This window comes from Phalangium opilio, unplaced genomic scaffold (genome assembly GCF_054372755.1).
Source record: "Phalangium opilio isolate 3A_F unplaced genomic scaffold, DU_Popi_V2 ptg000055l_1, whole genome shotgun sequence".
Taxonomy (NCBI): domain Eukaryota; kingdom Metazoa; phylum Arthropoda; class Arachnida; order Opiliones; family Phalangiidae; genus Phalangium; species Phalangium opilio.
In genome coordinates, this window is record NW_028324174.1 from 2,165,392 (window position 1) to 2,180,173 (window position 14,782).

At 35.4% G+C, this 14,782-nt stretch overlaps 1 protein-coding gene and 1 long non-coding RNA gene across 2 annotated transcripts; one reads left to right on the forward strand and one right to left on the reverse strand.

Moving 5' to 3' along the window:
* Positions 1-1,090: 1,090 nt before the first annotated feature.
* On the reverse strand, positions 1,091-1,883 carry LOC149668613 (uncharacterized). The gene is made up of 3 exons (XM_089840844.1): positions 1,618-1,883; positions 1,331-1,555; positions 1,091-1,271 (listed from the first exon to the last, which is right to left on the reverse strand). Exons 1-3 carry the CDS (start codon positions 1,881-1,883, stop codon positions 1,091-1,093), a joined length of 672 nt encoding a protein of 223 aa, XP_089696970.1.
* An 11,834-nt stretch (positions 1,884-13,717) lies between these two features.
* Positions 13,718-14,356, forward strand: LOC149668614 (uncharacterized). The gene is made up of 4 exons (XR_016367901.1): positions 13,718-13,804; positions 13,883-14,010; positions 14,112-14,166; positions 14,254-14,356. It is a non-coding gene; the product is annotated as an uncharacterized LOC149668614 (long non-coding RNA).
* The last annotated feature ends 426 nt before the right edge of the window (positions 14,357-14,782 follow it).

Here is a 14,782-nt window from a genome sequence, read left to right on the forward strand (position 1 = left end):
CTGCACGCGTGACGTAATTTATGAACGGCCCCTGATAATTAAGATGAAATTTTAAAATAACGAGTGAGATCACATTTTACTGTTCATTATAGCTGTGAAAAGCAAAATTACAGCAGCGTGTGGATAAAAGAAGACTATGGCAATTTTATTAACTTGGAGTAAAAGTATCCAAAATCATCTTTATTGGATAGCTAATTCAAGTGGAGGGGTCAGTGAACTCATGCAAGCTAAATGGCAATCGATTTTACGGCATGTCTTGAACTTACACGAGGGACATGAACCACCTTTTGAGGCTTGTGCTCATGAAGAGTTGATTGGGGAAAGACCCAGAAAATGGATGAAGGCAGCGACAAAGCCATATATTGCATTATCAGCCATTGTTAAAAACCTCAAAAGAGACATTGGTCAACTGGCTTGGGTATGCCAAACTTCATCAGTTGAAACTTTTCATGCTGTAGTTATACAATTTGCACCTAAACATACACATCATTTTTTTCATGGCATGAGAGCTCGGTAAGAATTAAATTTTAGAAAGTAAACTTAAAATATAATGAAAAGTACCATTATTTGTACGCTTTTGTTAGCAGCGCTACACTACAATGAAAATTCAACCAAAATGCAGGCTATAACAAAGAATGGCAAACGCAGGTGGAATATTTTCTTTCCAAAATTTAAACCTGGAGAATACTCTGTAAGACCAATCATGACAGCATCAACCTTTGGTAAATATACATTTAATCATAATTGAAAATTAGTAATGTAAATTTATTTCAGAATATGTTGAAAATCTTATGGAAATGGTGAGTATATCGGCAATAGCAGAAACGTATCAACAAGGGAACGGAAGGAGTTTAGCGGAACTAGGAGAAGCACCAGAACCATTAACTTCTAAATATGTGAAACCTAACAAAGATGATGCGGTGAAAAGCTATGCAGACGCTAAAAGATTTTGAAGGAAACATTTGTATCATTTTTAAGATTAAAATATATGTGAAACATATGCATCATTAAAAAATAAGTGATACTCGTAAATAAATAATTTGATTTTTAATCAACAAAATAAACAAAGTCTCAATAAGCCAGCATGAACTCATCGATAAAGTCTTTGTCTTCGTCGAAGGGAAGGAATAGGTTGGAAACCACAATACTCGTCAGAGGGAAAAGCAGATCTAACTTTTACAACCACACAGCTCGGTATAGGTATTCTGCTATTTGGTAAAAACCAATAGATCCATCTCATGAATCGACGATAGGCAAGATATCTATATGTTCTATAAACATTTAAGCATACAGTTATGGCATGACAAGGAATTTAATAATGTTAACTTACTCGTGTATCAAACCTTGAGGGGGTTCATTTATTTCTCTTTCTTCGGGATTAACGAATTCGAAGTACGCAAGCCTTAATTGCGGTTGATGGATACATGTACCATAAAATTCATCATGCTGGGTTATACATGTACCATGGATAATCTCTTCGTTTACTTCTTCCTGCTCTCTACAACACACACTTTCCACTATTGTGTCCATCCTTTGGCAAAATCCGCATGTACACCTATAATGGCCAAATTTTTAGCACAACCAACAAACCCCTAGCTAATGTGAAATTATGCTTACCAGTCCGTGTTTTCAAGTCTATTAATGTGAGCTTCATTTGGTTGTAGGCCTATTTCTTCATTTTCATCGCTCTCTGACGATGCTAGAGGTTCAAATTGATATGGTCTTATACCATGAATTTGGCCAAGGCCTAACGCGCCACCCATTGCTTCGGCATCATCAGAGCTCTGAGACGGTGAAAATAAGTTTTCATTAGGGTCTTCTTCATCTTCCGACCGGTTAGAATAATATATTGAGGAGCCCGAATCAGTTTCAGAATCAGACATTATTATAATTACGCTAAATAACTGATTTTAAGTGAAGAAATGAGTCTAATGACACTGGAAAAATCTTAGAAGCCACCGTGACTCCGTGAGACACGTGCCAAAAAACAGCCTATCACAATAGTGAAAGAATCAAACCAATCGTGTTTAGTTTGATCACCTACGTCATTTTAAACCACGCCTACAGCACTGAATTCAAATTGACCCAAACGTTGTACTAAATTTAATGTCGCTCATTCCCTAATTTAATAATATTAAAACATAAAAAAAATTGCACAGGCTATTTAAATCTTATGAAACTATTATTTAGACAAGAAAGAAAAAACTTTGAAAAATGACTGTCAGTATTCCTTTAACTACCTTCGCCTGATGGGTTCGAAACTTTAGTCTTGTAATTTTTACACCTAAACGCATTTGGCACAATACATTTTAAGATGAAAAAACCTCCATGCAAAATTTAGGGTGGCTTCTTGCGGATAATGACGTCCTTCACTTAAGGCTTTGCCTTCAATATTTTTAATTTCTTCCTTAAATTAGAAAGCATAATTATCTCCACTTCTGAAATTGTTGATGTAACGCCAGGATATGGTAGGTTTTTTAACGTACAAATGACATTGATACAACCAAATGGACCAAAAAAGCCTATTATATCAAGCAGTCTATGTCTGTTTAAAATCCAGGGTGGCAAATATACTTCAGTGCTGCCAAAAAATTACTAGCAATCTTGTAGCATTTGGAATTGTTAATCGGTACAGATATGTATTTTAGCTTGCCACGAATTTGTTGTCCGATGTCCTTTGTAATCGATAAGTTTTATTTATCTTTAATCTCAGAACAGCAAGGCAAATAAAATGGGTCAAGAAGAGTTCATCAATGTTGCTTTTATGTGATTCCAAACCAATGATGTTCGCATAAAACTGTCCCATACAGTAGGCACTTCAAATAATCTGATTCATTGTAGAGTTAAACATCAGAAATTCAGAATGCAAGAATTCGGAAGCGTTTGGGTGCAAGAGCTTATTATTGTTCAGAGGTTCGTCTTGTTGAAAGTGAAATTCTCATCTATCCTGATGGTATTTTGTAACTCCCTCTCGGGCTAAACTTTCATTATCTCCGCAAGCCTATCGGTTCAGACTCCAAAGCAAGCTTAATTTGCAAACTTTGAATGATGTTGAACATTAGAGAGTATAGACGACCGTATACGCCAGTTTCACTGGCATATAAAATCGTCTGGCGGGGAGGGGGGGGTTCATTACTTCCCACTTTTCGTTCTTCCCTCTAGGTCGTGCCGTGCCTGAGGGGTGGGGGTTACGTTGAGCTGGTGGGAAGGAGGGGAGGGTGCATAACCATTGTCATGCCCCCCTGTGGGTCGCGGGAGATCTGGTTGATTATTACTATTTGCCAAGTGTGTATCGTGCCTGAGGGGCTGGGGGCTGGGAGGAATTGATAACGTCACGTGTCACGTGCTGGTGTTGGCGGGCATTTTGAATTTATTATTAGTGTATTGGTATGACAACACGTAATTTATTGGTGTTAAAGGTATTCAGTGTCCATAGTGGTATTATTTCTATGTATCTTTAGGATATTGTGTACATTTAAGATATAATTTACGGGTAATTCTATGGGTTCTGTGGGCCTTTTCTACACCCTTCCCATTATGTTATTCTTTGTACGATTTTGAGGTATCTCCATGTATGTTTATGCTATTCTTATACTGAAGACACAGTTTTAATTGAGATATGGTTTACATTGAAAAAGGTACAAATTAAGCTACGACGCGGTTCTAGGTGTACTCATGTTTTGTATTGTTATTATTTTGGTGTATCTTTAGGATATTGCGTTCATTTAGGGCATGATTTATATAGGTTCAGTAAACCCGTTCTACACCCACCCATCCTGTAATGCTATTCTAGATGTTGAAAGATAGGTTTATGCTAGGTTATTCTATGGTAGATCCTGGTAGGCTTATGCTATATTAGATTTTGAAAGATATGCTTATGCTAGGTTATTCTACGGTAGATCCTGGTAGGTTTATGCTAGGTTATTTTAGTTGTATAGGTGGAAGAATCAGAGTTTGTATTAGGTTTGGAACATTGAACACTACTAAAATACGCATATATACTGATTAAAATACTAGAATTTATGTAATACCATCTAAAAAACACCAATTTTACCATGCACCAGTGGCTTATTAGAAATTAATACCGATTTTTTATAGCTGACTACTACTAAAATACACATGAATATTGATTAAAATACTAGCATTTATATAACACCACCATATAAAATCACGGTGTGCCGTGTCTGAGGGGGTGGGAGTTGTGTATCGGAGGAGATACATGATTTCTTATTAGCCTTTTCACCAACCAGAATTCGGAATTGAAATTACTCTCCATAGCTTCCAAAATCCTCTTTCACCCAACCACCAGGTGTAAGTTATATGACATTAAGGGGGAGGAGGAGGTCGAACTTGGTTCATAACAAAGGAATTTATCCCCATCTGTTTCTATTTATATGTAAACACATAAAAGGCTTAGGGGGGGGGCGTGGCAGTGCCACTAGATTCCTTGCATTGCTATCGATGTAATTTATTTTTCATTAATTGGACCACCCACCAGGTTTTATGACATTAAAGGGGGGGGGGGTTAAACCTTTATCCCCTTTTTTTATTTATACGTAAACATATCGGAATTTATATTTGGAGTGATTTATAACTCACACAAATGTGATATGTCCAAGTTAATGTCATTGAGCGGGGCGGTGACACATCCTACAATGGGGCTCAAACATTTATTTGATTCCAGGTGGTTGCCCTGAGGGCATTAAACGGACAAGTCTCAACAAGTTTAAGATGTTTCCGTTGCGTTAACAGAAAGGCAATATATCATTAAACCGAAGCATTAACTATACTATATTTATCAAAATTATCGGCAACGTAATCAAAAATTTGTGGTAATGAAAGAAGCATCGTTCATAACGCATTTCGTGTTAGAAGTAAAAACAACCGAAACGTTCTTGATCAATAACGTTACATTTTTTCGACACGAAATTGATCATTTAAAATTCCTAAAATCCCATAGGAATACATGGGGAAATGAATAATCCACCAAAACGAAAACAGTCATGTACATTGCGTTTTAGCAACACGAAACGAGTCATTTGAAAAAACATTTCAATTGTTAAAAACGTTTCGATAAGTTTTAGCTAAATTTATCAAAACTACTCTTATGTTTCACCAAAAAACTTTTAATTTCACCTACAGATTAAGAATTTGGGATACATACCTTAACGGTATGTAAACACTTTTGATTTAGCAAAATTCCACCAATTTTCTTCTATTTAAATAAAAATTTATTACCTCTTAACCCCCCCCTCTTCGCAGAAACTAGTATAACAATCTTTTACTATATCAAAGACTAAGCTAATTAACCAAATATTTCTAGGGAAACGTCAATCAATTCGAGCACGAGTATTAAAATACCAAAGTATATGTTTACAATGCCGAATCATTTACATAGTTTCACACTAGAATTTCACTGCTATTTACACTGTTCTAGGGAAAAACACAGATTTTAACTAACACCTTTAGAAAAGACATACATCCCTATATACTAAAACAGAATATAGCACCAGCGAAAAGTTCAAAGTACAACACAGAGAGAGTGTCATTTAGCTAATGTCAGTGCATGAATCGTGGATTTCTAGCAATAGAAGGACATATTGTACGCAACATTTTTCTAACGTATAAAAATGCTTAGTTGGGTTTCCTAAATTCCCTAAAGAATTGCATACAAAATTTGAAAAAGTACTGACTTCAGTTAATCCAACTCACTTTGTTCCTTTAGTTGCCTTAAAATGACTAAACGAGTCGTTTGAAAAACAGTTCACATGACTAAAAACGTTGCGATGATTTTCGCAATATTTATCAAAATGATTCGATGAAAAGCATATTTTCATTTATTTCAGAATCATTAATTTCAATACATAACTAGATGGTGTTGCAGACTTAAGGAATTTAATTTTCTATATCTCAAAACTAGCTTTACTCTTATCGTTGCAATTTATTTATTTATTTATTTAATAAGGCTCGAAGGATAGGGTCGTGAAGCCGCCAGGGCTTGAGTGCGACCCTCCTCCATGGCACAAGAGTTTAGATACAATACGAGAGTATATACAAACGGGGAATATTACAAACAGAAACGTACAAATGAACTAACAAAAGAGAGAAATCTTACGAAATGGTTAAGTTTAAACATTCAGTTACGTCATTAAAAAATGTTCCTTAATAATACATTTTAATATCATGAAAAATATTGGTTTTTACACTTGTTACAAAATTTGACGCCTGCTTTGACTAAATTTAATATTGAATATGATAACACTAGTATTAGTGGTTAGGGCCGCTTATTCTTGAGATGTTCAGACTTTAGGGTGGTGCTTCGCTCGATTGTTGTCTGATGATCATAGATTTTTTAGATACATTGGAATTTATTGTTCTTTCTTTAATTGGACCACCCACCTGGTTTTATGACATTAAAAGGGGGTTAGGGTGAAGAGGTCGAACTTGATACGTAACAAAAGGATTTATCCCCATCCGTTTTTATTTTTACTATAAAGACGTGTCTTAATGGGTTTAGGGGCATGGTCGAACCAGTTGTATTGTTATGATTGGAATTTATTTTGTGATTTATTGCTTTGTTAGTTGGTGACTCTTCCTACCACGAAACATTTAGTTGATTCGATGGGGTTTTTCCCGAAGCCATTATAGTGACAAGTCTCAATAAGTTTAAGATATTTTTGGTGCGTCAACCGAAACCATGAAAATATATGAGTATTTTTCCAGAACTATAGGAGACTAATTTCGTTCTTTTTTTAAAGATGCACGAAATAAAACTTTTTTATCATGTTTAACTTATCAAATAATGTAACAAAGCTATCCTAAATACCCCATTTTACCTACAATCTGTCAGCTAAATCAAAAACTTTCAGTGCTTACATCTCAAGTAAACGCTGTATCAATCGAGGATTAATCAAAACATTTGTTAAAAAGCAGTACATTTTTTAACCTTTTTATCGTAAACCCTACAATATATTGTGATTTTCCCGCTCAATGAAGTCTCTTAAGCCGATCTTAAATAGTTGGGGGTTCAACATTTTTAACAAGTTGGGTAGAGTAAAACATTTTCAGATATTTACGCTTATACTGAACTTTGACGAGATTAAGAATACTTTGGTAGAAAAATCATGCTCAAATCCTTGTTTGTTTCAGTCATTCTCACAAAAATTCTGATTTTTTACATATTTTTAGTGGGATTAACAGGTTTATTTAATTAGGGTTTACAAATAAACGTTAGAAGACGAAACGTTGTGTGCCGTTTTTATTACAGAATGATAAACGGGATTATAACCCTTGACTATATATGATACGAGTAAATAGGCGCTAATATTTTTAAAATTCGGTGCTCCAAAGTCTTAACCCCTTTTCAGACAGATCCATATTTTTATTTTGGAGCACTAGAATTCTTTGTTCATATAGGACCAAATTGCTCTGGGTTTAGCTTCCTTTATTTACAAGCTTTTCACAATCAATTGTGTCCTTTTTTAAAGGTATTACAGTTCTATCACTACACTAGCAAGTAGCGCAAATTATCATTAATCACAAATAAGCCTAATCAATCTCAATTATTATACGCATTTACATCTTTGGAGCTTTTTTATACGATTTTTATGCAGTATTTACACATAGGTGGAGAAAGGTCTTTTGTTCTAATCCTGCAAAAGACGCATAATGTTAGCTATTCGACTTGTTTTGAGAATTTCATTCCGTTGATAAACCTTTCTATATCGAATACTAGCTAAGTTGGCACTGTCTCGAAGTCTCGAAATTAGGCCTCTTAAGGTATTAAATATGCATATTTAAGTGTCTAGTTGCTAGCTGGTTAATGAAGTACCTAATCCGTAAACACGTTCAGGCAAGGGCTTTGGGGGGTTTGGTCGAACCATTTGTATTGTTATCAATGGAATCTGAGTGATTTATGACTCACACAAACGTGTTAAGACATTCCATCGGCTTTTAATTTATACGTAACCACGCTCATGGCCATAAAAAGGGACGGAACTTGAACAAAGGAATTTATCCCCGTTTTTATTTTTACTATAAAGACGTGTCTTAATGGGTTTAGGGGCGTGGTTGAACCAGTTGTATTGTTACCAATGGAATTTATTTTGTGATTCATTGCTTTTTTAATTGCGTAGGCCTAGTTCTCGCCTACATAATCATAGTGTTATTCAGGACCGTGAGAAACTATCTGGTCATAGGTTAGCTTAAGGTAGAATTTTTTTTAAATCTACTATGGTTTTTACGACCTGTTAGAGAAATTCGGAACAAAAGATATTTTTAGCAGACATGATGATATCAAAGGATATTTTCACAATTGAGAATCACTAGAAAATTTTACGCGCCATGTTTTTTATTTTTTACCCCAATAAATTATGGTCCCTTATTTGCGGTGTTTGTAACAAAATTCTATTTATAGGCCACTCTTTTGTTGATATTTTTTTTTGACATAAAAAAAACTAACGTTCTTTTGTTATAAAATCGGTAAACTATTAACAGGCATGTGTCAGAAATGCATTGAGAGCCAAACATCTGGTGACTGATAAGCAATAAATCAAGATATTGTTAAACGATTGAGGAATGTGGGCGTGTCTATTAAGAAATTTAGTATAAAAGGGGCTGAGGAAATGATCAAAATATGCAGTTGATCTTCAAGCACCAAAAGATAAACATGGATCCTGAAACTCTTCGCACAACTTTGAAGGAACTGACTATAAATTGACCGTGGCCGTTACATTTAATATACGAGTTTTATTTCTACCTATGCGACTATCTGCGAATAGATCCGGGATACGGACCTCAGACTCTGCCACAACTCATAGTACGTGATGACTTAAATGCTATTCGAGCTTACCTCGACGTACTCGATTATATGAAATCAGTCGCTCGAGTACCAGAGGACTGTACTACTATAGATGAATTGGAAAATTTAAGGAATCTAATTCCGAGTCCCTTAAGAACAGAATACGTAGATCGCATGGCGAAACGACAAGAAGAAATTGAGCGTGATATACAGGAAGAGGAAGCCCAGATCGCCGACTTCAACAGCTCGCAATATGACAAAGAGATAGCCGAGTTTTTAGACCGAACGGACCCAGGACCACCCGTAGAGGAGAAACTATTGAACGATACCTTAGAGAGGGAGAACGGATCTGAAGAGGCGCTTTCTGACGATGATATCGATGTACAATGGGGAGCAGGAGAAACGGACCAGCCCATACCTATTGACAACGTACCTTCTTGCGAGATACTAGGTCAAAGTGAGAGATTTTACGAACATTTTAACATGTATGGTAGAGAGGTAGTTCTTAGAATTACTGAAGATCCCGTAGCCCGTGTATGTACCGTAACTAAATGCGTTCTTAGCAAGTACAGGCCTACAGATTACGTCCAAATTACTTTAAAGAGTGCGGCAAATATTTGTAGGTCCGAACTAGAATTATCTTTTAGACGATTAGATCAAGTCGACCCTAATATTTTTGACCAGCTTAGTGTTATGCTTTATGATGACGAAATGGAAGCATTTTTCCTGGGTCCTGTTAAAATTATTTTTAGCATTGTACGATTGCCTGAGGGCAAGACCCTCTCTACGGCCCGAGGTATTAAACCTTTTAATCTATTCTGTCAGGATAGACGTGGTATTGTACGCATAGTTAATTCTGACAACCTGTGTTTAGCCCGATCGCTTTGTGTGGCTATAAATCATAGAAATTATGCTAATGATACAACCGAAGACAAGACTCTAAAAACTCAATACGAAGCTATATCTCGGGCAAGACCAGGAAATAAAGCGCAAAAAGAAGCTGCTTTAGAACTATGATATAAGGCAGGATTAAGGGCTAGTGAGTGTGGAACTGCCGAATCTTTTGATAAGTTCAAAACTCATTTAAGTCAGTATTCGATTTTCGTCTACAAATTCGAAAATAGCGTCCCTGTTTTGATTTTAGGTGAAAACGATCCATATGATACTAGGCCCCGCCTCTTTTAATTGAATGAAAATAACCATTATAACGTTATTACAAAATTAAGGCCACTTTTTAGCCACGACTGATTTTGCGAAAAGTGCCTTATCCCTTATTGGCGAATACAGTCCCATAAATGTAATGACTTTTGTTTTAGTTGCATGAGACCCACTATCTGCCAAGGCCCCAGAAAGCTTGTAGATTTTGTTTACGAAAATTCTTAGGCGATGACTGCTATCAAAGCCACTTAGCATCTTCCAGCAGTAAAAAGCCGCTATGTGAGCGCCTTTTTCACTGTAGAGACAGTTTAAAAATTATTGATTTTGCCCGAAGAACTGAGATGCATACGTGTGATGAGATATATTGCCAGGTCTGCAAGAAATATCTGCCCAGCAACCACTTATGTTTTATTCAAATTATCACAGACAAACCTCTGAAAGTGCCATGCGTTAAAAAGCCTAGACCTAATCAGCCTAACCTTATGTATATTTTCTTTGACGTAGAATGTATACAAACAAAGGTATGTCAGGAAAAGTTAGGAGCCTATGAACACCAGGCTATCCTGTTACTTAGCATAACAGTCTGTGAGCATTGCGTAGACGAAACTTCCCTAAATTTTAATTGTATTATGTGTAGTCAGTTTGGTAAGCGTAAACAACGCTTTTCAGGCGGTAATCCTATATCTTTATTTTTAGATAATTTAATGCAATTGCATGCCGTTAAGAACGTCATCATACTGTCTCACTATGGCAGCAGTTATGATAATCAGTTACTAATTAGGGAAATCATTAATAGGGATGAAAAATTCATTCCATCTTTGAAAATTAACGGAACTCGAATATTAGAAATGAAGCTGTTTAACTTGCTATTTCTGGATTCTTATAATTTTATCCCCGTAGCTTTAGCAAAGTTTTCCGCTACTTTTGGTATACCCGACGCAGCCAAAGGGTATTTCCCACATTTTTAATTCAATGTCGTTGAACATAATTTTGATGTTAATAGACAAAACGAAACCAACTATGTTATTGAAACTAATCTGCCCCCTATCGAAGCGTATGGTTGTCAATATTTTACAAGGAAAAATTTAGATACCTTCTTAAAATGGCATAGCTCCGAAGAGAGTAAAGGTAAAGGTTTCGACTTCTTGAACGAACTCAATTATTATTGTGAGAACGATACGGTTTTACTATTCCTAGGTTGTTTAACGTTTCGTACCCTACTCTTTAAAGTAACTGGCGTACATCCATTTAATTGCGGCGCAATTACTCTTCCTGGCGTTTGCTCTTATGTATTTCGCCGAAATTATCTTAAACCTGATACTATAGGTATCATACCAGCTAATTATTATAGACTTAGCGAAAATCAGTCAATAAGGGCTATAGAATGGCTTGAGTGGACCACTTACAAACGAAATATATCTATCCAATCCTCCTTTAGAGGGAAAGAAACCAGAATACAAAAACTTAAAGTAGACGGTTTTTGCGAAATCAACCAGGAAATATTCGAATACTGGGGGTGTTTTTATCACGGGTGTAAAATACACTTTCCTTTAAACAGAAACAAACCGTTACATGGAGACCCTGCTCAGACTTTGAATTCTAGATATTTTAGTAGCAGGAACGTACTAGCCAAGTTAGAAGCCCTCAATTATAGAGTAAATATCAAATGGGAATGCGACTGGCAGAAAGAAAAAGCCAATAAACCCGAAATAATAGAGTTTTTAAACCAAAATGATATTATGCCTAAAATAGTAAAAAGATTAGACCCCCGTGATGCATTCTTCGGGGGGAGATGTTACGCAACAAAACTATACCATAAAACAACAGGATCAGAGCGAATTCATTACGTGGATTTCACAACTGTATACCCATTCATTAACAAAACCACCAAGATACCTATAGACCATCCCGAAATCATACTAGACAACTTTCCTGAAGTATTTTCGTTTGATGGTCTTCTTAAATGCGACGTATTACCGGCCCAAAACCTAATTCATCCCGTTCTGCCCGCTCGTATTAACGGAAAACTAACATTTCCGTGATGCTACACATGTTGTAAAACCCAGTTTCCAGGTGATTGCGAACATACTCCTGAAAAAAAGAGAATTGAGAGGTACCACGGTAGTCGACGATTTACGTCATGCATTAGAGAATAATTACACAATCACGCGAATGTACGAGGCTTGGTCATACAAAGTGACACAGTACGACCCCAAAACAAAACAGGGAGGACTGTTTAAAGATTATGTTAATACCTTTTTAGAGTATAAAACCCTAGCTAGCGGCTTTCCAGCAGATTGCCAGACTCAAGAAGATAAAGAGAACTATATCAAAAACTTCAAAGACGAAGAGGGTGTAGAACTGGATATCACTAAAGTAGAGAAAAATGAAGGTCTCAGATGTCTTAGAAAACTTATGCTCAACTCTTTTTGGGGTAAATTTGGCCAAAAAACAAGGCACACCTCCACCGAAATAATCAAAGATGCCAACAAATTATACGGATTAATATTAAATCCGGATGTAGAGGTTAAAAGTTTAATAACAATTAACGAAAACATCGTACTAGTAAAGTACGAACACATTCTCGAAAATGAGATTGTGCACAAACACACAAACGTCGTTATCGCTTGTTACACAACAGCTATGGCCCGATTACATTTACTAAAACATCTTGAAAAGGTCGGTGACCTTTGTTTTTATTATGACAGGGATAGTTTAGTGTACCTCTCACCAGATTGCTACCCACAGGCGATTATTTAGGGGAACTAAAAAATGAAATAGAACCCTATGGACCAAATGCGTATATTTGCAAATGGGGGAGTGCTGAACCAAAGAACTATTCTATGGACATTCTAGACCCTAAAACCGGCAAAAAACTAACATTATCAAAGTTAAAGGCTTTTATTTAAACGCCTCTACTGAAAATTATATAAACTTGGAAACAATGAAGAATCTACTAGGAGTAAACAATGAAGGTGAACCCTTAATGAACTCGGTTCAAGTCCTTATTGGCCCACAAATCAGACGTCTTCCAGATCATACATTGATCACGATCAACCAGACCAAAACATATCAGGTCGTAGTGGATAAAGTTAGAATAATATCTGACTATAAAACTACCCCATACAGTTTTATTAACTAGAATCATTGATTTTTTCCACATGAGTTACTTGTATTCTAGGAGAGCGGTCGCTCTCTTAGATAAGACTTGACACTGCCTCTAATGCTAAAGGAGGGTTTTTTGATTGACCGTAACTTTTTTTGTATTGTGTTCGCAGCTTTGAAATTTTGCCAGTGAACTAAAATTCGTGCCCTAATATTGTGGTTAAAATTTCAAAGAGATCCAACTAATAGTTAATTCTATAAAGAATAAAGTTGTTAAGGGTGGTTTTAGAATCCATAAAATGAATCCGACATTTGGTGAAAAATACTATATTCTTCCATAGAGATAACATGGGATTTTTTTGAAAAATGACCTTAATTGCGCATGTGTATAAAGAAAACTATTCATTCGTTACGTTTGGGAACCATCTTAAATGAAAGATAACAGTCCATAGATGTGTCTTCCCTTAGTTTCATTAAGATAAATTAAGTTTAAGTATTGTTTTTTATCATTATTAACACATACTTTGACTTACGTTGTTTTGGGTATTGGAATTACGGCGTTTTACCACTGTTAGAGACACGCATTTTAGCCCTAATTTTTTATATTGGACTTACGACGTTTTTGTCGTTATTCACGCCGTAACTTCCCGTAAGAGGGACTTTAGCTAGAAAAACATGGCGTTTGAGCTCTCTCGGTTAAAACCAAAATTTTGGATTTAGAATTAGGTCGTGGCTAATTAGGTATGATTCTTATTACTTTCATAACAAAAAACGTCTTTAAAATTTACTAAAATTAGTTTTAAATTTAAATGTCAACAGAATATTTTATTATTAAACAATTTCGCTAAGCCTCGGTCAAGGTAGCGTTATGAAATGTTGATTTTCTACTTGTCTAATTTGTCTTCTCATCATCAACTTCGGTTATTTGGGATAAAAGAATACTGTCGGTAGGTTCAAATAAATTATAAACAAATTAATTATTAATCAATTACTACATTGTTATCTGTGAGAGCTGAGAGATATTAATAATCGAAAATGTCTTGATTAGAACCAAGCTTAATGATCAAACCTCCGTTCATTAAACGTTAGTGATAACTTTCAAGGTAAATAATGACGAAGAGAACTGTACAGATTCTTTCATTTACCAAATTTTTATATTTATATTATTAAATTCAAATTCTGTATTAAAGGTGGAAACGATTGGTGATTATTGGATCTTTAACATGCATTCCCAATTTTTGACATATGAACGTAGCTTTTGTGGTTTTAGGTTGCGTTTTTTAAAGACGTTAGTAACACTATTTTGATTAATTAAATGATATTAATTTTAATTTATGTTAAATATGTAACACTGTTCAGTGTTCCAGTGGTTTTTACTACTAAGCCTATTTAAAGAAGTAAAAATTTCTGAAATTATCGTTGGTAAATATGAAAGGAACGCAAGTCCACATTACCAAAAATGGTTTCAAACTTACACTCATGGGTCGTGAATTAAGGGGATCCAAATCTCAGGCTTCTTATTTTATAACGCTTTTAGCCTTTTACGTTTAATTAATACCAATTCTTTTTAAATATGTAACACAATTTTTTATTAGGTTTCTGAAAAATTATCGGAGCTTAATATTTTCGATATACGAACATAGCTCTGCTTGATTGAGGTTGCGGTTTTTTAAAGACGTTTATAACACTATTTTGTTTAATTAAATGGTATTAATTTTG